The sequence below is a fragment of the Terrapene carolina genome, unplaced genomic scaffold (genome assembly GCF_002925995.2).
Source record: "Terrapene carolina triunguis isolate 2854851 unplaced genomic scaffold, T_m_triunguis-2.0 Scaffold111, whole genome shotgun sequence".
In the NCBI taxonomy this organism is placed as follows: Eukaryota; Metazoa; Chordata; order Testudines; family Emydidae; genus Terrapene; species Terrapene triunguis.
Window position 1 is genome coordinate 7,588,294 of NW_020664462.1, and position 23,613 is coordinate 7,611,906.

The 23,613-nt window shown below is 42.8% G+C and overlaps 1 protein-coding gene across 1 annotated transcript in view; it reads right to left on the reverse strand.

Annotated features, from left to right (window-relative positions):
* Positions 1-16,840: 16,840 nt before the first annotated feature.
* Positions 16,841-23,613, reverse strand: part of GHRHR (growth hormone releasing hormone receptor) — a 34,415-nt gene continuing 27,642 nt past the window's right edge. Inside the window, exons 12-13 of the mRNA XM_026652165.1 lie at positions 23,080-23,121; positions 16,841-16,966 (exon numbers count right to left, since the gene is read on the reverse strand). Coding sequence (XP_026507950.1) covers positions 16,841-16,966; positions 23,080-23,121 — 168 coding nt within the window. The remainder of the gene's footprint in view (positions 16,967-23,079; positions 23,122-23,613) is intronic.

A 23,613-nucleotide genomic window follows, 5' to 3' on the forward strand; every position in this document is an offset into this window, starting at 1 on the left:
TACATGAGTCTGCTCTACAGTCTTAGCTAACAGCCAGTTGGCTTTTAGCTCATGTGGTAGACACTCATACATTAAGCTCTAGCGGTCCCAGGTTCAATCCCGACCACCGACAGGGGTCTGTGTGTGTTACACTAGCTCTGCCAGTTACCTGCTGTGTGACTTCAGCAAATCGCTTCCCTCCCAGTTTTTCAGTTTCCCCATCTGTAAAATTGGAATAGTGATACTTGTCTCAGTTGCAAAGTGCATTGAGATCTCCTGATGAAAAGTGCTATCTAAGAGCTAGATTGTAATATATTGTCATTGATGTGAAATCAGCTCCAAGGCATTTGTCTGGTTATACTGTCAAAATTATTCACACAGGCCTATTTTCTCGTCAAAGTTTTCATTGCTCATCATCTCAAATGCCTTTCTGGAGGAAAGTCTTCTATGCTCTCTTATGTGAATGCATCCCACTGCCGTTTCTTCTCTTTGCAGTTCCCTGCTTCTGATGCTGCTCCCTATTTAAAATGGCGTAAACAAGTCTGCTTCTGCTGACAATTCGCTTTTTTGGATGTTTTTAACTGTTATATTTTCAGGAGGTGTTTAATGGTAATTACACAGGTACATATGCATGCAGAATAACAGGTGGTTTGCAGAGATTGTAGAGCAAAGCACACTCCTACATACAGGTAAGAATAGACGTACACTGGCATTAGGTGCAGTATTTATAGATGCAAGTATGTACATTGGTGTTTGTTGCAATATTTGTAGACACTGATGGGTTCACACTGGTGGGTGTTTATTACAGATGTTCAGGAATTCAACACACACACACACACCCCGCCCTGGAAAAAATATTTTAAAAAAATGATTTTTTTTCAGCCAAAATCTGACAAATACAAACCATTTTTAGGCAAATGTCAGTTTTCAGATGGACAAGGTGGGTGAGGTACTATCTTTTATTGGAGGTCCAATAAAAGATATCACCTCACCCACCTTGTCTCTCCTGGGACTGACATGGCTACCACAACGCGGCATACAGATTTCAGATGAACAGTTTTGCTTTTTGGTTTTCCAATAAAATAGTGGAAAATTTTCAAGGAGAGCACCCACTTCCTGGAAAATTTTTCATTTGGTCAAAACCCCAATTTTCCACTGAAAAATAGTTTTCATTGAAATGTTTTGACTAGACATTGTATTTACCCATAGGCATTAGGGGCATGACCACCCCGGTGTCTAACTTCAGTGGGCTTTCGGTATGTCTTTGGTGCACAATTGTTGTGTTTGGGGAACAAAGCAGATGCGATTCATTCAGGAGCAGATTCTTCCTCCCTTCCGGAGATGCTGGATTTATGGCTTATTACAAAAAACTTGTAACCCACTAACAAGCCGCCCAGCTGCTTCCTTCCCCACCCCCCCATGACTGGAAGGGCGTTAACAAGCTACTTCACCTTGAATGGTCCCTTGAAATAAATGTTAACTACTACTTATGCTAAACAATCTGTTCAAATCTTGTATTTAGCAGTGACATTTTGAGTAAGTCTTTGTCTACACTAGCACTTTTGTCGGTCGGGGTGTGAAAAAAACACCTCTGACCGACATAAGTTTCACTGAAAAAGTGCTGGTGTGGACAGTGCTATATCAGTGGAAAACGCTCTCCTGCCGACATAGCTACCGCCGCTCGTTGGGGGTGGTTTAATTATGCCAATGGGACAGCTCTCTTACAAAACTTCATCAGATTTGATATGTCTTGGTGAAATGTTTTGTTTTTGATGAAAAAGCACTTTTCAATTAAAGAAATGTTTTATCCTAAGTATGTTGACCAGCTCTTCTGGTAACACATACCTTTCGTTGTTGTTCTGTATATTTAGCATTTGATAATTCAAACATATTCTGGGGTAAAAAAGGGTGCAGGAAGCAGTAATAATAATGTACTAACTGGAAAAATAATGCTAACTGAACTGATTGCGAATGATTAAGGCTGCGAGTCTGTCACGGAGGGCATGGAAGTCGCAGATTCCGTGATTTTCTGGGACCTCTGGGACTTCTGCAGTGGCGGGTGCAGCTGGCCTGAGGGCCGCCTGAGCAGCTCAGGTGGCCCCTAGGCCAGCCGCACTGGCCGCTGCTGGGGCAGTCTCGGCCCACTGTGCCCCTCCCCCCCAGCAGCAGCAGGAGTTTGGGTGTGGGAGGGGGCTCAGGGCTGAGGCAGGGGGTTGGAGTGCGGGAGGAGTGAGGACGCTGGGTGCGCTTACCTCAGGGCTCCCCGGAAGCGGCTGGCATGTCCAGCTCCTAGGTGGAGTCACGGCCAGGCAGCTCCGCGTATTGCCTCTGCCCTCAGGTGCCACCCCCGCAGCTCCCATTGGCCACAGTTCCTGGCCAATGGGAGCTGTGGAGCGGGCGCTTGGGGTGGGGGCAGCACATGGAGCCCCCCGGGCTGTGCCTCTGCCTAGGTACCGCAGGGACATGACAGCCACTTCCGGGAGCCACGCAAAGCCAGGTAGGGAGCCTGCCAGCCCCCCCAGTCCCTCCCCAGCATGAGCAGGGGTCCCGGGACACCTCCCCCAGAGCACCCACCATGCCCCTGTGCCACCCTCCCTGACACCCAAGTTTTAGTCGGGGATATATAGTACAAGTCATGGATATGTCATGAGCCGTGAATTTTGTTTATTGCCCAGGGCCTGTCCATGACTTTTATTAAAAATACCCGTGACTAAAATATAGCCTTACAAACGACCACCTGTGAAGAAATGGAGTAGAAGAAAGAGATGTGATTGCCTTCCTTTTGTCTCATCCATTACATAACTCATCAAACGAATGTGTTTGTCACATATTACAAGACAGGGCACCAGTGTTCTTGTGGCTCACACGTAGAGCACATAATGTAGCCGCTTCCCACTAAAGGTATCTGAATTCTTTTCAGATGGTTTATATGTGCAACTTCCAAAAGGAAGGGGGGGGATTTTAAAGATGAGCTGTGAATTAATCAAATTAAATTATATTCTCTGCAGTCTCTTTGAAGAGGCCGGGAGGAAAGAAAATTACCTGTGTTCCGATCGTCTCTACTTTATTAAAAGCTGCTCTCTCTATTTTTTTTCCCAAAGCTTTTAAAACGTAGAGAACTAAATTAAAATCCAGACAGCACTTAGATGCTACTTTCCCTTTGTTACTGAGATACTGAAACAGCACTCAGGAAACAGGAACTATTGAAAGTGGAGGGACAGGGAGAGAGCCTTAGATAGTGGCACTTGCAACTAGCTACTTTAATGCACAACCACCCACGCCAGAACATGTACTGACAACATTCCTCTGGAGGGCCCCAAGCCAGTAAAGCACTTAAGCACATGCTTAACTTTAAGCAGGTGAGCAGACTATTTGAATTTAGTGCTTTGTTGGGTTGAGGAAATAGGGCCTGAGGGAATCACGTAGTGGCTGAGTCTCACATCCTCCCAACCCTTGTCCATATGTAGAACAGCAAGTGGTAATCAACTGGATCTGTACCAGTATGTAGCTTATGCACCATTATTGTATGTGGGCTGTTGAGTTGAAAAGGATCCCCATATTTTTTAACTGGTGTTAATTTCCAAAGAATGTTAGTTCAGGTAAAATATAATGGATCCACATTAGAGATGGTCAGAAAATGAGTGGGTTGTTTTTTTTTCCTGTGAGAATTGTTAATTTTTTTTTTTTTTTTGTCAAACAACTGAACATTTTTGATTGGAAAGGGAGCAAAACACTTTCCAAGAAAAATGACATTGATTCCAAATAGTTTTGATGGAAAATTTTCATCCAGCCCGAACTGGCAGCCCTGCAGTCTGAAGTACAATGTGTAGCCACAGTGCTGGTGCAAGCTTCCCAAACTCACCCTACCCTTTCACTTCAAGCCAATTCCTTGAGGGACCATGTTACATAGAAGGGGCTCATTTCCCTGATCATGTAAAGTGGCATCACTTCATTGAAGTAAATGGAGCTGCTTTTTACACCAGCAGGGAATTTGGCCCAAGAAGGTAACATTCTCTATAGGTAAAATACTGCCCCCCCCACCCCCACACCCTGCCTCAATGAAATCAATAGGAGTTCTTCCATAGGCTTCAGTGGGGCCAGAATTTCACGCTATGGCTATTCAATACTTCACTCTGTAGAGACTGGCGACTAAGATGCAAAGTAGAGTCATAGTGCAAATGGCTGGTTGCTATAATATGGACACCTGTACAGTGTGAACTAAACCAGATTCATTTCCGCCAGACTACTGGATAGCAATCGCTGTTCAGCTACTACCATCTAGGATTTGAATTTGCCATCTGCAGGTTAAAGGCTCTATCTCCATTGCTAGTCCTCTCAGGCACACTTAGATGCCTAATACCCGTTGATTTCAATTAGTTACCAGATAGCCTCAAATTTACAGCTGAAAGATACTTGATCCAATTCTTTGTCAACAGAGATACATCATAATAATTATGCTTAGTAGTAACATAGGTCTTAAGTCAGCAAGGTACGTAAACACGTGTACCTTTAAGCATGTAGGTCAAGACCTATTGGTTTTCTTGGCTTGTTGGATCAGGGCCATCCTTTCTTTCATGCAAGGATGTGTTTAGAAACATTAATTAAAGAAGATGCAACATCAGTGGGAAATTTAGCTCAACAATATCTGTTTTTTAATTGCAGTTTTGATTGTTTCTAAATTTTCCAACCAGTTCTAGTCAGCCTCTGAGCCTCATGGTATTTGTTCTGATTCCTTCATGGTCTCAGCATTTCTCAGGTAGGCAGGAAAGTATGTTCCACATTTGGAAAGGAAGTCTTTTTCCTGTAAAATATGCGGCAGTTATAGAATATGTAATGGTGGAGTATAGTATAAAATATTATTGACACGCATCATGCTATAAAATTCATATTCAGTCACACACGCAAAATCTACATTAAAAAAAACCCAATAGATGTAATTAGCATTGTGAACAAACTAAAGTCCAGATTTCAATAAACCCCTCTTTAGAGGATTCAGAATCCAGGTCTGGATCCACATCAGAATGTCATGGCTACTACAAATGGGCCAAATGATGAACACGGTATGACATCAAGGGTTTCAAAAAGTTGGATCTCTACCTATATTGTGTGTCCTGTTGTTCATCTCTGAAAGCCGGGGTGGAAAAAAACACCGAGGGACCAAGAGTGTAAGGGGCAGCTCCCAGTTCCACTGCCAAAGATGTAGACTATGACCCAGACTGTGAGTCTCTCTGGTCCCTGGTTCCCCATTTCCTCCAAGGGAATGCACTAGCCCTATCCCTGACACAAATTATTTCCCCTTTTACTCCAGTGCAGCTGTGCTGACTGGTACAATTGGAGGGTGGAACCAAGGCTCTACCAGTTGCCCCGCCCACCTACTTCCTGTTCACCTGAAGGGAGAGTAGCTCTATGAAGGCCGTTTCCCCCGCACCAACACCCATGCTACTACCAGCAATACAGAAAGCTCTTTCACTGTAGTGAAGGGGTGCTTTTCCTTCCCCCAAAGTGCCCTGAGCTGGCACACAGGCCCAGGGACCCAATGGTGCCCGGAGGAAATAGCAAACATTGTTGTGCTGTGAAGCTATAATTCCACTGAGGAGATCTCTCGGTGCCATCACAATCACTGCAGAGACTTGAGGGAGGCAGAATAGGAGAGGGATTAGCATCCCAGCTGGAGGATGGATAGTGGATTTCACTGGTGCTGGAATTCCTCTGTATTTTGAAACATTCTCTGGAAAGCTAGTCAAGCAATTCATCCTTCGAAAGGAACATCTTAATTGTTATGTGTCAAGAGAAAGAGTCAAAAATAGGAGCAGGCTGCAGATTGAACGACAGTCTGTTAAGGTCTCCTGCTGCCATCTAGTGGGAGAGGTACTTATTGGTTTTGAGTATCAGGGGGTAGCCGTGTTAGTCTGTATCCACAAAAACAACAAGGAGTCCGGTGGCACCTTTTAGTCTTTAAAGTGCCACCGGACTCCTTGTTGTTTTTATTGGTTTTGAGTGGGGTTTTTTTTCTTCAGACCTAAATAAATAAAATAATAGTAATAGTCAAAATAATGGATTGAATATAATCCATGCCGATCTATACAAAAAGTATCCTGGATCTTTCTAACATAAAATATAAAGATTAAAGAACTAAAAAAAAGTATCAAAACAACAATTAAATTGAGCACAGAACTATCAATTAAAGCACCGTCCATCTCTGTAGTCATTCTCAGACCCAAAAGGGGGACCTTCCATATTCCAAGGGCCACAGTGGCAAAGATACCATTCTTTGTCCTCGAGGCACCACCAGCCCCGGATGTTGGAGGGTGAGATTCTTCATAGGGAGCTAGAAGCTCAGAAGGTTCTTGGATCCATTCTATTAATTGAATAAAGTACCTGTTTCCAGAAAGCACCTGAGCTCCATGCATAATGACATTCAATGATGCTTTCATTACCCAGTCTCATTGGCCCATCTACAGGTCCCCAGCCCTAACTCCATCCTCCAAATCTACAGACAAGTAGAGCTGGGAGAAAAATTGATATTTTGGTTTGCTGGTAATTCAAAAAATGGGGGAGGAGAATCGTTTCAGATCAAACTGAAAATATATTTTTAAAATGTTGGGGATAATCAAAAAAAATTGTATTGCAGGTCAATTGAAACGTTTCAGTGGAATAAAATTGAAATGTTTCATTTTGATTTCAATCATTTTAAAATGTTTTATTGGGATTTAAATGAAAAGTCATTCTGAACCAAAAAATCAAAACATTTTGTTTCACAAAGGTTGAAACAAAATGTTATGATTTGGGGATTTTTTTTTTTTTTTTTAGGTTTTTTTCAACTGAAACAATTTGGCAAAACCAACAAGAATTAATAAAATGTTTTGATGTTGCCACATTTGCATTTTTCACCCAAAAAAAGGTTTGGAGAAAAAAAATCCCCCAACTATACACACAACAGGACCCCTCGTTAGTATTGGGGAAATCTTTAAAATAGGAATTCTCTGGCTTGTGTAATATTGTGTCAAACCCACTTATTTTCCTGTAATGTTGCTTTTCTCTTTAGTGTTCACTCATTTCCATTTTCATGCAGGCAGAAGATCAAGTGACCTTCCATTGTCAAAACAGATTGGGTTTTGTGTTCTCTTTTGTTTGTTCAGTCCATTATTATTTTCCACCCACTGAAGGGTGGTCATTGTCACCGGCATTGAGAAGGCAGCATAAGAGCTAACCTGAGAAATGACTCCAGCCTGTCAATGCAGTAGGCGTGCAGTTAAATTGTTCTGTTTACATTATAGCAGTCACCGGGCAGTGCAGTGGTTATTGAGAATAATGTACATTATAAACGTTCAGTTAGGGAGAGATGCAGCCAGAAATATAGCTTTGACTTGCAATGACTGTGAACTACTTGATTAAACTAAGTGAGCACTTGTTGTATATGGTATAATAGATGAGTTGCTGGAACAAAAGAGTAATTTTCCTAAAACACTGTAAACATGTGAACATTCAGCCTAGCTACAATGGCAATTGGAAAAAGAACATTGCTTTCTATCTAGTGTCAAAGATTTTAAGGCCAGAAGGGACTCTTATGATCATGTAGCCTTCTGCGTAACATAGGCCACAGAATTGTACAACAGAGGAGAACCAAGAGGCATTTATAGCTGAGTTTTCAGAAGTGGCCACTGATGCAGGGTGCCTTGGTTTCAGTTGGCATTGTGGGTGGTCAGCTCTTCTGAAAATCAGGCCCAAGGCATCTTGGGTTCGGCAACCAAAATAGGTGGAATTTTGCAGAAGAAGAAAAAGAACAAAAGTACAGAAAGAACTTGCAACAACCAATGTATTCATCATCATATGGCTCCTGTCTTGAGGAGGCTTCTGTTTACTGTATATAGCTGGCACCCAGATATTGTACTGCAATGCAAAGTATATTAAATATGCATGTATAATTATGTAAAGGCCCCTTTACGGTACAAAAGGTCCATCAAACAGGCGTAAGTTATATTTATCCATAAAGTGTATTTACATACACTTTAAATGAAAATGAGAACAAGGCCCAATATTTCTGTCAAACAAATAACATTTCAAACATAGAGGAAGAGTAGGTAAGTCAGTGTCACTTATAAAGGCAATGTGATAAGTAAAGGAACAGAGATCCATTCTATATTATATTATACATATACATATACATACATTGACTATACATATATTCTAATAATTGTTGAAAATTTTGGAGACACTAATATACATACATATGGTTCTTAGCCATTAAGATATAATATAGCATTTACTATTAATATACTGTAAAATGCTTGCCAAATCCTATTGCTGCATAAAATAAAAATCTCTCTTTCTACTTTCTTTTTTTCACATTATACAATAACTATAATTTTTCAAAAGCTTTTACGAGATCATGTTCATCAAACAAACAGGATTGGGACTTTGGGGACGATCATGTATATTGGTTTACAGTTTTGATTAAAAGCATTATGCACATGGAGTAATTATGCAGTCATTGATCTTGAGGACATCATATTAGGCTCTTAGTTTGACACACTGTGAGCGCAGCTTGGGATGGGCACTCCATATGAAGATATAATTGACTCAGTCAAAGCAGATGTAGATTCTGCTTGCCTGATCTCTTTCAGTTTCCATTTTCAGAAAATTCTCTGATAACCAGGGAATAGTGTCTTCAGAGTTAAGGTTACCACTGGCTACTGTGTTTGGCTGAGGTGGTCCTTTGTTGTAATCTACCTAATTTAGAAACGCAGGAGTTTCTGTTTTGTGTTGTTGTTGTTTTTTAAATAGAGATCGCTACAAACAACATCCAATGACCCAGACACTCAAACATTGGGGGAGTCTAAAGTCTGAACCCAGTGTCACATCCAAATTTGACTAATGGACTCATAAGAGAATAAACCAAAAATTCCTTAAGTACTTGTGGTTTGGGCCCATCTCTACTTTTTTATTTGAAGGGGATGTAAAGAGTGGAATGACTGTTCTTTTGCCTATTGTAGGGCAAGTGCTCAAGAAGGGATAGCTCAGTGGTTTGAGCATAGGCCTGCTAAACCCAGAGTTGTGAGTTTAATCCTTAAGGGGGCCATTTAGGGGTCTGGGGATTGGTCCTGGTTTGAGCAGAGGGTTGGACTAGATGATCTCCTGAGGTCCCTTCCAACTGTGACATTCTAATATACTTCTGACCCCACAGAAGTATGTCAGAGGAAACTCCCTGTATTTGCTGCACTGTAGTCATGGAAGAGAGGTGGCTGTTAAGGGTAGAGACAGAACCACTGAAAAGCTATACTTTGTGGCACCCATCCCCTACAAACGTATGGGAATTTCACTGGGTAAGATAGTGCTGACCCTGTCTATATGTTGGATAAAACCATAGGAGGCTGCACCTTTACTCACATGATTATAATCAAATTGCATGCTTCAGAGTTTTAACCTGTCACCTGCAGGGGTCAGGAAAGATTTTTTTCTCCCCGATGCTCAATTGGTCAGCTGTACTTTGAGGTTATTTTTCACCTTCCTCTGAAGCATCAGATGGGGTGGACCAATGCATTGAGGTGGTATAAAGAATCCCCTTTCTTAGATGCCTGGCTGGTGTCTCGCTCACATGCTCAGGGTCAAACTGAATGCCAGATTTGGGGTTAGGAAGGGATTTCCCCCCAGCTGAGATTAGCAGGGATCTAGGAGGGGGAGGAGGCCTTGCCCATTGGTGGCACCTTGGTTTCTCCTGTTCCCTACCTCTGGTTCACAGCACTTTAGTCTCCTGAGGACAGCAACAGTTTAGTCTAACCCAAGTTATTGGCTCTATGTAGCGGGTAATGGAGTAAAATTTAATGTGATATGCAGAAGGTCAGACTAGATGATCTAATGAAATTCTGGCCTTAAATTCTACAAAACAGCATAATGCTGTTGTAACCCACATACCTCCTAGGTATGGTGCTCTGTCCCATCTAGTGGCACCGAGACCACTTAGAGAGAGAGATTAATGAATCTGCTACAGCCTTAGTTAAGGGCCATGTGGCTTTTAGCTCACGCAGTAGAGGCTAATGCATTTAGCTCCAGAGGTTCCCCAGTTCGATCCCACCTGCCGACAACCAGCGTCTGTCAGTGTTATGAGTGGGGGCTCGTCCGGGATTTCAACTGGGAAGTCTCTGAAGCTCAGTACGTGCTTCCTCAGCTAGGGGAAGTATGTAACCCACACACCTCCTGGGTGTGGTGTTCTGTCCCCGCTAGTGGCACGGAGACCACTTAGGAAGAGAGATAAAATGAGTCTGCTCTACAGCCTGAGGCTGGGTCTACACTACAGCGGGGGTCCAACCTAAGATACGTAACTTCAGCTACGTGAATACCGTAGCTGAAGTTGCGTATTTTAGGTCAGCTTACCTGGCGGTGAGGACGCGGGAAAGTCGACCGCTGCCGCACTGCCGCCGACTCCGCTGCTGCCTCTTGCCGAGGTGGATTTCCGGAGTCGACGGCAGAGCGATCAGGGATCAATTTTACCGCGTCTTCACTAGACGCGGTAAGTCGATCCCCGATAGACCGATTGCTACCCGCCGGATCGGCGGGTAGTGAAGACATGCCCTTAGATAACAGCCAGTTGGCTTTTAGCTCATGTGGTAGAGGCTCATGCACTAAGCTCCAGAGGCCCTGGTTCAATCCCAATGACCGGGGTCTGTCAGCGTTACACTGTAACCTCACTTTTTTGTTGGTTTGAATTTGTTACCTTTGCCTCTCTGTGCTGGTTCTGCCACGTTCATAATAAAATAAGTAAGCTTAGCACTAGGGACTTTGCTATTGCTCTTGCTCTGACAAGGAAGGTGCTCACATACTGTGGTGATGGGCAGCAATAGAAACCCGAATATAGATAGATAGCAAAACTAATGGCGCTGCCTAAATGAACAAATTGGACTCAAAAGTCTGAGGGCAGAATAATAGACAAGAGAACAAGAGAAAGTGCTACCTGGGTGAATAATGTAATGCACTGAACACAGATTCAACATGGTACAATAGGACATTTATTCTCAGCTATTAATTTGACGATGGGGTCTTCAGCTACACAGTGCTCCCAAAGCTGCTATTTATTATTAATTATTAGTATTGTTATTTATCTATATCCCTAGGAACACGACAGAAATCTATGAAGATAAGCAAATAAAGTCCTTGACCCAAGAGCTTACAATTTTAGTAGATCTCCCACAGCCAATGGGTGTCCCAAAAAGTTGCTAGGTTGTTGATTCTGTACTGACTGGGGGCACGTCTTCACTACCCGCCGAATCGGCGGGTAGCAATCAATCTATTGGGGATCGACTTATCGCGTCTAGTGAAGACACGATAAAATCGATCCCCGATGGCTCTTCCGTCGACTCCGGAAATCCACCGCGGCAAGAGGCGGAAGCGGAGTCGACGGCGGTGCGGCAGCGGTCGACTTGCCACTGTCCTCACAGCCAGGTAAGTCGACCTAAAATACGCAACTTCAGCTACGCTATTCACGTAGCTGAAGTTGCGTATCTTAGGTCGACACACCCCCCCCGTAGTGTAGACCTAGCCTGAGAGATATGCGTGTAACCTACAGTATCACAACACCATTTCTTACAGAAGCCTTGAAAATCTTGGGATTTTTCATGAAAGCAGAAAAAAGCTTGTGAGATTTCATTGGATCACAGTTCCAGGTGCTCTGGCTGCAGAAAGTCAGAATATGTCTTTTAAGAGTCCCCCCCCAATGAGAAACACAAATAAGAGTGTAAAAGGTTAGACTCACTGGGTCTGATTTGCCACTGTTGCAGTCCAATTTTATATTGGTCTAGCTCCATTTTGAGCCACAATGAGTAAACAGTTGTGGTTGGTATAATTGCCTGAAGGAGTTCCAGCTCCTTTCACTTTTCATACGATTTGTGGCTGCATATCAAAGCCAAGACCCTGGAGGAACATAACTGGGAGGTGTAGTAAGTATACATGTGTTGGAAAGCTTTTAATGTTAGGCCAGCTCAGGACTATCTGAATTCACTGTAAATCTCACTCCCTTTCCAAAAAAAGTCAAAATTGTAAAATGTAAAAAATGTAAAAATGAAAATGTAAAAATAGTTTAATTTCTTATTCTAGGTAACACCTTTTAATCAAGATTACATTGGCGAACCTTGTGATATGTTATGGTTGTCTGTGTTATAACAGACACTAAGATTACAATTAAAGCATATTGGATTAGTAGCACAACTCCTTTGTTAAGCAAGTACACACTCAGGGAATTCTCTGCTAGTCTATTGACAAATTACCTCAAAGAAATGGAGAAAATTCACACCACAAAATCCAAAGAAACAGTTCAATTACTGACATTTAAAGGAGGAAACTGCAGCAAGAAAATATCTGCTTCTCTTGAGCAAGTTCATTCTCTTTTGTGCTTCCTAACAGTTATGTGCAGAAATGAGACTCACGGAGAAATTCTTGAAATGAGAGAAAAAATGGCACTTTCATCTGCGGGGGTTTTTTGTGGCGCAGATATATTGCGTTTCATTATGTTCTCGTGAAATGGCTGGTGTTGCATGCAAAGAGGTGAACATTCAATTTCTCACCTTTGAGTGTTTTTGTCTGACAAGAAACCCATTTGGAGTGAAAACGCAAACACAGGAACTGCCACACCAGAGCAACCTAGTGATCAATCTAGTCCAGTACCGTAGCTTCAACAGTGGTCAGCGCTAGATATTTCAGAGGAAAATACAAGAAGCCCTGCAGAAGTCAGTGATAAGATAAACTCACCTGAGGGAAAGTTTCTTCCTACCCACCCACAGAGGTTGGCCTATGATCTGAAGCTTTTCCACGTTTACTCAAAAAAAGTGAATTTGGACGTTTATCCTGGTACCACAGTCATGGGCTGCATCACAGAAAGAATACAGTGGACTGAAAAGTGAGGGCAGTCTAGAATATGGAAGAGCCTTGCTCAAACCAAAGAACCATTATTGGGGCGGAGGTGAGGAGAATGATACACTCCATTTCTGAAAATAATGCTTCCTTCACCACCTGCTTGTGTTAGCCTTCATTATGTTGATTCTTATCAGGTTGCTTTAGCGCAGCCAAACCTTAGTGGCATAAGGCTTGAGCCAAAGGCCATTGAAGTCAATTGGAAAGAATGCCATTGACGTCACTTGCCTTTGGATTCAGCCCATAATGCAGGCTGGTACACAAACACAAATACTTGGACTCATTAAGGCCATGTATTAATGTGCCGTGTTATAAATCTGCCATCAGATAAGGTCCAATAGCACTCGGGAGGGACAAAAATCATTAACCAATTGCGAGAAGAGAACATTCGTGTGAGGTAAATATTTTCAGGTTTCCAAGACAGGATTACAAACAATGGAAAAAATGGAGGACAATAAATTCAACAGTTATCAGTGTCCTGATACGCCATATGTAATATCACTGGTCACGACCTGGGGAGACGCAAAATGACATCGCACGTTTAGAAACTTACAACACCAAACATAGAATGATCTAATAAGTACAAGAAAGATTTCTCTTGGCCCTCAGTTTCATTCTCTTTTTTCTCAACGTGGCGACTCTATGTGCTCTATGGGGATACATTTCCAAGTTGAAGATTAATTTTAAAACCTCAGAAGCTCTAAAACTCTCTCTACCCAATCATGTGAAAATTAATAATCTTCCTGAGGCTGGATAATTCCTGGTGTATGGAGTGAAAAGTCAATTAATTACCTTGAGGATTTAATCTGACAATGCCTCCGATCTAATACACATTGACTACATCACTCAACTCTTATAGGTATTTATATAAGGCCCTGAGTGCTGGAAAACACTCATTTCACCGTGGGTCACATACATTCATGTGATCAACATGAATTCTAGGTGCTGCCCACAAAAGTGCCCCCAGGATCTCTATGGGCAGGGGAAGGAGGTCTCCTGGCTCTGTGTAAGAGATATTGCGAAGTGCCAACATGTGTAATATTTTCCTGGGAATCACTGCACAGCTGGGAATTGTGCATCCCCAGTCTCCATCCCCATCCCTAGTGCAGAAGGCAGTCCTGTGGGTTAGAGGAAGGGTTGTGGGGACCAGTGGCAAAGAGGCTGACCCCTACTTCCACAAGGGAGGGGGAAGATCTGTGCATGGATGATCAACCCATCCCATTTAATTACCTGTATCGGGCTACCACCCAAGAAAGGGGAAGGCCACTCCATATTTTTTGTTGTTTAAACTGCTGAGACTAAAGCCCGGTGGAATGCCCAAAGATACTGGATGGATGCTGACTGACCTCTCAGCCCTCATCTTTCACTAACGTTTCTCCGCCCCACTTTCTGGAACTTGCTGTTCCTATTAGAAAAGTTCACTGATAACAATCTCTGTCCCCCCAGACTCCAGCACCCATTTGGGAAAGCTCAATGAAAAGGACAAAGATAGGGAATGCACTTTGATTCCAAAGCTCCTAAATGAGTATGACGACAATGGAGAGCAAAACCAGCCAAAGCTGTTTAAGAGCGCACTTAAGTCCCCTGGCCCTTTTGTAGTTGATACTGAGCCCCACAATTCCTACGTCCCTGCTATTTCGAGTGCTCAAGGACACTAGAACAGACACGTAGCCCAGATCCTGAAAGGTATTTAAGCTCCCAGCTTCCACTGGGAACCTAAGTACCTTTGAGGATCTGGCCCGCAGTCTTTAAGGCAATATGTTCCTCTCAAAGCAGACACTATTGTGGAGAAATCTGCATTCATGCTATTATTTGCATGTACTAATTGGTAAGATCCAGCTCTTGTCTCATGCATTACTCTACTCTCTTCTAGAAGTGGGTGAAAATTTTCCATTGACATTTTTTTGTTTGGTTGGTTTTGATGGAGGATGATTTTTCCAAAAAAAACAGAAATCTTTGCAAAAGAGATTCAAATTTTTGCCCCAAAAAAAAAATTTTTTTTGTTTCCAATTTAAAAATAAAAAAAAAAATATTTTTTTTTTTTATTTTTATTTTTAATGAAAGCTTGAAAAATCAAGAATAAAATTTTTGGCAAATGAATATTTCTTTTATTTTTGTCAAAAATTTTCACAGGGAAAAACAATAATTTCCTGACCACCTCTAGTCTCTTCCCATACTCATTCATTTCCTTCTTTTGTCTCTCTCAAACATGTCCCACTTTCTTACTCACTGGTTTTTCTATTATTCTCATTGCCTTTCCTTCTCAAGTAAAATTTATTAATACATTGCCGATTCCTATTCTCATTCTTCATTGGTTTCCCTGCTTGTTTCAGAGGGGTAGCTGTGTTAGTCTGCATCAGCAAAAACAACAAGGAGTCCTTGTGGCACCTTAGAGACTAACAAATCTATTTGGGCATAAATTTTAGCCCACAAAAGCTTATGCCCAAATAAATTTGTTAGTCTCTAAGGTGCCACAAGGACTCCTCAATGTTTCTGCTTGTTTTAGTTACTTAGCCCAATTTCTCATAAAACGCCACTGTAGTGGGGTGAACGCCCACTCCAGCCCTGAACGGGTTGGAAAAGCCCTGCAGAGAGCTGGGGCTGAGTAAAGGAGCAAAACCCCGGCTGATTGGGGAAGTGGCTGCAGCTGGGGCCACACCCCAAACGGAGCAACTCAGCCTTATAAGAAGGCCAGGGTAGCTAGAAGCTAGAGGAGTCTCCCTCTGACAGGAGAGAGAGAGAGACAGGCCTGGCTGCAGGGAGCTCACCCGGGCACCTAGAGTAAGGCAGGGCTGGGGAAAAGCCTTGGGGGCTGGGAAGCCCTAGGCCAGCAACTCCCCAGGCTGCAGGGCCTGGTCCTAGGCCCATATAGGTATTGGGGTTGCAGAGGGGAAACCTGAGGGTGGGTAAAGGCAGCCAGTCCAAACCCCTTGTTGCCAGTGATGATTGGCTGATAGACTGCAGTCTGCCCCAGGGCGCGGGGGCTAGATGGTGACTGGCAGTAGCCATGACTGAGGCGACATTGGGATAGGGGGTGGCGGTTCCCCTGGGTGGGGAGACCCAGAGAGAGAGTTGGGTACTGCCAGGGGGGCAGCACCTAAGCCAAGGGCACTGGGGTCTGGGAGGGACACGGGGGCCAATGACAGGTGGGACACCTGGCCTGCAGAGGGTGCTCCGGATGCTGGGTGAGCTAATTCCCGAGATGACCAGCAGGAGGCGCCGCAGGGGTGAGTCCATGCCTGATTACAGCCACCCTCATGGAATCATCTTCCTCCAACAACTCAGTTTCCTACTTCTTAATTCTCAGAAAGTTTCATCTGTAGGCTACCAAGATATACTCTCTACATTACTGGTGGTCCAGGGACCATAATTTGAGAAACAGCTTTAGCACAATATCAAGAGTTCAGGCTATAGTTGGGTTTCGCCTTAACTCTGAATCTCCTTGCTTAGGAGGGGACTGATAACATTGTGCTGTAGGTTCAAAAGACATTCTTTTTTCTTGTTTGCTAGTCTAGTGATTCAAAATCAGCAGTTTGAATCCAGTTCCCACAATTTGAAGAGGGTGGTAGTGCATTCCAGATCTGACACTTCCATAGTGTCACTTTAGGACACATTTGGTGATCTCTCAGTTGATGTGCTTTAATGTCTAGTCCATGAAAAATAGTCCAGAAACTGGACAAAAGAAGAAGAGGAGGTTGTTGCTGTTATGGGTCTGTTGCTGTGCTGCATATGATACACATGAAAAGGATTATATAAGCCAATCGGTGTTTGATCTGATGCTGTAATGCTTGTAACTTCTGTAGAGGTCTGGTGGGAGGAATTTCTATGGAACTAGACAGAACTGGATTAGTCTTCTCTAATTCACTCAGGCATTTTAAGTTACAGTCAGATGATTTAAATTCAGTTTCCTAAATCACGTTTGGGCTCTTAAACACCATTGCTCCCAGTCCAGCAGCTGTCCCTAACACACAGAGGTAGTCATTTTTATCCCAGAACTAGATGGCATGGTCCACCTAGTCCTCTTCCTCCACACTGGCATAAATCCATAGCTCTTCCCATGCCATCTCCGGCCAATTTCCGCTTGCACCTGAAAAGGGAAAGAAGATGTTAGTGGTCCGTTAGGTTGATTTCATCTCTATGCCAAATGAGCCCGGTGAGAGGAGACTTGGACAGGTACGTTCATGGTACCCAACTTGAGTACATACATTATGGACCCACTAGGGAACGTTTGCCATGAGAACTAGTCAACATTTTTCAAATGTGACAATTTTAATGACATTTCAAAATAAAAAATGGAAAAAACCTCAGTGTGATTTTTACTGTATATTTTCCAACGAACTACAGAGCTAGAAAACATTTTTTAAATGTTGAAATGTCAACATTTCTAATTTAAAAAACTGAAGAAATTTTTTTAAATGTGTGACTTTTTTAACATCTTTCTGATTTTAAGAAAAAAAATAAGTGTAATTTTTAAATGAGCTTGAAGCTGCTCTGAATTTTCATAACTGCATTTCTAAAATAAATGTCATCTCATAATGCAAATAAAGTATTACTGAAAATTTGGTCTTGCAGTTGGAACTATAAAAATAGACCAACGCAACCAGTAGTTATACAATAAGTGATAACCTAATTCATAATAATACCTTTTGCAGCATCAGACCTTCTGCAGCATGCATAATACCATCTAAGCATCATAAAAAGTTAAAAGCATTCCTGGGAGGGAGGGAGTTAGATAAGTTAAATATTATTATTCCTTTGTTCCAAAGAGGTGAAGGCCCAGATCCTTAAAGATAGTTAGGTGACTAACTCTGATTGATTTTAATGGCAGTTAGGTGCGTAAATACCTCTGAGAAGATGGCCAAAGTGACACACAGAAGATCGGTGTGAAAAATGTCAGCCACACATTTCAAAGCCTTTGTGACAGGGACCACATCTATAGTGTTTGTACAGGACCTAGCACATCAGCTTTAGGGTTTGCAGGAACTGCCATAAAATAATACATAATAATAAACACCTAGATGGACAGAGATGGGATTAAAACTCAGGCGTCTAATAAATAGATAGCATACCCAATTTACTGTGACAATTGCTTTTGATTCTGTGCATGGTATCTAACCAATGAATAAAAGGCACACCTCTTCCATTTAAAATGAACACCTAGTTCAAGCCTACTGCATGACCCAGGTCTGTTAACTCAAAGCCAGTATCAGACTTATAAAGTTCACCCACTAGAGGGTGACAGAGAACCATACTATAATGTGAATTGCACACAACACATATAGCTGTGTCTACACTAGGGTGACCAGATGTCCTGATTTTATAGGGACAGTCCTGATTTTTGAGTTTTTTTCATATGTAGGCTCCTATTACCCCCCACTCCCTGTCCTGATTTTTCACACTTGCTGTCTGGTCAACCTAGTCTACACTAATATTTTCCTTAAACTTTCCCGACCTAGCTCCAGCTCTGGTGCTAGGAATAGTAGGGTGCTAATATAGATGGCCTGCTGGCATTTCAACCATTGAATCATGCAATAAAAATAATCTCTAGTACTTACCTAGTGCTTTTTATGAGTAGATCTCAAGAAACTTATTATGGGATGTCAGTATCGTTAACCCCATTCTACAGATAGGGAAACTGAGGCACAACACAGTGCTGTGAATTGCCCAAGGTCACCTAGCAGGCCAAGCTGGGAACAGAACCCAGCTCTCCATTATCCCAGCCTAGGCTGCTATCTATTGGCTCGCATTGCCTCTCTCATGATGCTACGAACAGTGCTTGAGGAAACCCTGGTTAAAAATGCCAGCAGTCTAAGGTGGCTTCACACAAATGCTCCCACCATTACTACCTCTTTTGGAGCTCAGTCGGTGGTAGAAATCTAGTATTAACAATCTAGTATCGACAAGGCTTATGTGAGAACCGATATCAGCTGGTCCATATTGACCGGCAAGCCATTCTTTTTTGACTTCTGACTCCTCTGTCATGTTTGTGGATCTAGTTGCTTTCACTGCCAGACCGTTTTAATTAAAACATTTTTAAAGCTATTCATGAAATAACCGTGCATGTCTCCCAACATGGTGTGTTCCTCTGAGCTTCTGATGGCCGGGAGAGTGGTTTAACACACAACTCTTTCCATGGGGGGGTGCCACTTAAGAAGCGCCTACTGTGCAATTTTCAAAGCTTGTGTTGGGGAGGAGGTGCACATCTCGATGTAAATTGCTCTGGCTTGTTTTCTCTTTCTCATCTTCAGCTCCCACAGAGCAGGCACCCTTCTCTGCCTCATAGGAGCTAGGAAGATTCCATGACTGGAATACCGTGTCCTATTCTGGTGCTTACATTTCAAAAAGGATGTTGAAATATTGGAAAGGGTTCAGAAAAGAGCTACGAGAATGATCTGAGATCGGGAAAACATGGCTTAGAGCGGTGGTGGGCAACCTGCGGCCCGTGGGCCGCATGCGGCTCATCAGGGTAATCTGATTGCGGGCTGTGAGACATTTTGCTGGCATTGACCATTCACAGGCACAGCCCCCCACCCCCCGCAGCCGCGGTTCACCGTTCCTGGCCAATGGGAGCTGCGGGAAGCGGGGGCATGCACGTCCCTGCGGCCCACGCTGTTTCCCGCAGCTTCCATTGGCTGGGAACAGTGAATCACGGCCACTGGGAGCTGCGGGGGGCCGTGCCTGCGGATGATCAACGTCAGCAAAATGTCTTGCGGCCCACAATCAGATTACCCTGATTGGTTACATGCGACCCACGGGCCGCAGGTTGCCCACCACTGGCTTAGAGTGAGAGAATTAAGGAGCCCTATTCAAGATAGGGTAAAGAAGTGGCTTGATCACAGTCTCCATGTACCTACATGGGGAAGAGCTCTTTGATAGTGGAGTTTAATCTAGCAGAAAAAACAATGAGACGAAATAGCTGGAAGCTGAAGCTAGACAAATTAAGACTAGAACTAAGGCACAATTTTTTTTTAACAATGAGGGTAATTAACCTTTGGAACAACTTACCTAGAGATGTGGTGGATTCTCCATCTCCTAGAGGCATCAAAGCCACTACGTTTAGACTCTGATCCAAACTTTCCAAGTGTTGTAAGGGATTCAGAGCCAGAGTTCTGGACTGGATCCATTACTGCTTTCTGGGCTTCTTGTCAGTCAGCCAGGAGCAGACATGGAAGCAGCCTTAGCAGGTCTTGCAGCAGGGACTGGCAGACCTGGATGATGTCATCTGGCTGTTATCTGTCATTTTCACTCAAGATGTTTTCTTCCCTATATTGGTTATCTGTTTGCGCTCACCCACCCATTCCCTAACAATCTCTTCACCTCAGCTTCACTCCTCCCATCCACCATGCTCTCCACCTTCCTTCTTTCCACCCTTCCCCTCCCATCTACTCCCCCATCCTTTCCTTTATCTTTCTGTATTTAGCTTATCCCCCAATAGCTAAAGCCCCACACAAAGAATGTTTGGAAAACAATTTTGGCATTAATGTGCCATTTGCTGACCACCCACTCTGATCTTTCTGTTTGTGCATAATCCTCCAGGCTCCTGCCCTATGTCTGTCATGTCTATTTCAATTATGAGCTCTTTGTAGAGTGACCATCTTTTATTCTATATTTATAGTACCTAGCACAATTGGGGTCTAATCTTTATTGGCACTAAATCACTATACAACTAATAACTAATAGTAGTAATCAGTGATGATCTGGAAAAACTGACATGATAGAGATCTATAAAATCACGAATGGTGTGGAGATGGTGAATAAGGAAGTGTTATTTACCCTTTCAAACAACACATGACCCAGAGGTCACCCAATGAACTTATCAGGCTGCAGGTTTAAACAAAGAAAAGGAAGTATTACTGCACACACTGCGCAGTCAACCTGTGGAACTAGTTGCCATGAGATGTTGTGAAGGCCAAAACTATAGTTGGGTTTGAAAAAGAATTAGATAAATTCATGAAGGATAGGGTCCATCAATGGCTATTAGCCAAGGTGATCAGGGATGCAAGCCCATGCTCTGGGTGTCCTAAGCATCTAAGTGCCAGAAGCTGAGACTGGACAACAGAGGCTGCATCACTCAATAATTGCCCTGTTCTGTTCATTCCCTCCGAAGCATCTGGCATTGGTCACTGTCGGAAGACAGGATACTAGGCTAGATGGACCATTGGTCTAACCCAGTATGGCTTTTCTTATGTTATTAGTAGATTCAGTTGATTTTAACCCTTGTTATGTGACAGGGTACAATCTTTGTAACATTAACTCATGTCATGTGACTGAAGCCAGGACATAAATATCAGATTCTTTCAGCACCTGTATTACACTCCTGTATTGGGGGGGAGAGAGAGCCTACTAAACCCAAGGTTATAAGTTCAATCCTTGAGGGGGCCATTTAGGGATCTGGGGCAAAAATCTGTCTGCGGATTGGTCCTGCTTTAAGCAGGGGGTTGGATTAGATGACCTCCTGAAGTCCCTTCCAACCCTGGTATTCTATTACAATGCATGTCTGAGCAACAGTAAAATGTGGTGTTTCATATGAAGAATGGAAATAGATAGATCACACTAAAGAAATGTTGTCAAGGTTAGAAAGCATAGTGAAAACTACCTGTACCAGACGTTATGTATATTTGACAATCATAGACTTTAAGGTCAGAAGGGATCATCATGATCACCTAGTCTGACCTCCTGCATGTGGCAGGCCACAGAACTGTACCCACCTGCTTCTGCAATAGGCCAATAGCCTCTTGCTAAGTTACTGAAGTCCTCAAAGATTTCAAGTTACAGAGACTCCACCATATACACCACTTTAAACCTGCAAGTGACCAATTTCCCACACTGCAGAGGAATGCAACCCTCCCCGCAGGGTCTCTGTCAATCTGACCTGGGGGGAAATTCCTTCCTGACCCCAAATCTGGAAATCAGTTAGACCCTGGGCATGTGGGTGAGACCTGCCAGCCAGACACCTGGGAAAGAATTGTCTGTAATAACTCAGAGCCCTCCCCTCTTATGTTCTATCTCCGGTGGTTGGAAATATTAGCTAGTAGCAGTGGGGGATGGCTGTATGTCATTGTGGGCAACCTCATCTGACCACCCCCTCCATAAATGTATCAAGCTGAGTCTTGAAGCCAGTTAGGTGTTTTACCCCCACTGTTCCCCTAGGAAGGCTGTTCCAGAACTTCACTCTTCTGATTGATAGAAACCTTCATCTAATTTAAAACCTAAACTTGTTGATGGCCAGTTTATATCCCATTTGTTCTTGTGCCAACATTAGCCCTTAACGTAAATGACTCCTCTCCTTCTCTAGTATTTATTGAAAGCCATCATATCACTCCTCAGTCTTTGTCTGGCTAGGCTAAACAAGTCAAGCTCCTTAAGTGTCTTTTCATAAGGTAAACTCTCCATTCTTCTGATCATCCTAGTAGCCCATCTCTGCACATGTTCCAGTTTGAATTCATCTTTCTTAAACATGGGAGACCAGAACTGCAAACAATATTCCAGATTAGCACGCTCCCACTTTTTTGTGCCAAGACCGTTAATGAAAATGTTAAATAAGATTGGTCCCAAGACTGCTTCTCCACTCCAGCCTGACAGTTCACCTTTCTGCATGATCCACTGTAGTCTCCCCTTTAACCAGTTCCTTACCCACATTTTGATTCTTGTATTAGTTCCCATCTTCTCCTATTTAATGAATAATTTCCAGTGTGGAAATGTATCAAATACTTTACTGAAAACCGGGTAGATTAGATCTACTGCATTCCTTTGTCTTTGGTTGTCTTCTCAAAGAAAGAGATCAAGTTGGTCTGGCATGATCTACCTTTTGTAAAACAATCACTCTAAAGTTGACATTATTTCCAACTTAATACAAATCTGTTGGGGTATGGACCTTCTTTTTATTCTATGTTTGTAGATCACCAGCACATCCATGTGTTGGTTCATTACTGAGCCTATAACAGTATAAATAATAATAAACAGAGATGGTAATAATTTTCCATTAAATTCAGGACAAAATAGCAACAATGTTTCTGCCCACTAGGTGGCTTCATTCTCATGAAGATAGTTCAAAGAGATATTCAGCAACATTAACTCCCATGTCACTAGGCAACCGGGCTAACCTCGAACATTTGATCACCTGCCACTGTGAAATTAGGTATTAACTCTATATGACTTTCATTTAAATCAATAATGAAGAAGAGAATGTAGTTCTCTTACCTCTTGATTAAGGAAACAGTACAGAACGGCTACGATGAACCCCTAAAGAAGCAAAACAGTTAAGTGATAGCACAGTTTTAAAAAGCTGCTTCAGCTTCATCAGTCTGTGATGATACTCATATATCCTATACATTGGAATGAGCGTAAAATATTCTAAACTGAATTAAATCAAGTTATACAGTTAATCAGCCAGATCCTCAGCTCGTGGAAACTAGTGTCACTCCATCGAAATCAGTGAAGCGACACCAGTTTACACCAGCTGAGGATCTGGTCCAATGAAGCGCCACCAAGAATGAATTTGGCCTTATATCTGCAACATGGTGGTCAAAATTACGGCTCTTCCAAATATGGTGTGGGCCAGATCCTCAGCAAGTGTAAAGCAGCAAAAGCACCCTGGACTCCACTGGGAGACTGTGTTTGTTCTGGATCATATTGCTTCCAGTCACTGCTTAGCTTTATTTTTATAATTTCTCTAAATACCAAATCACTAGCTTTATCTCTATAGCACACTGCAGGGCATTAATATTATACACA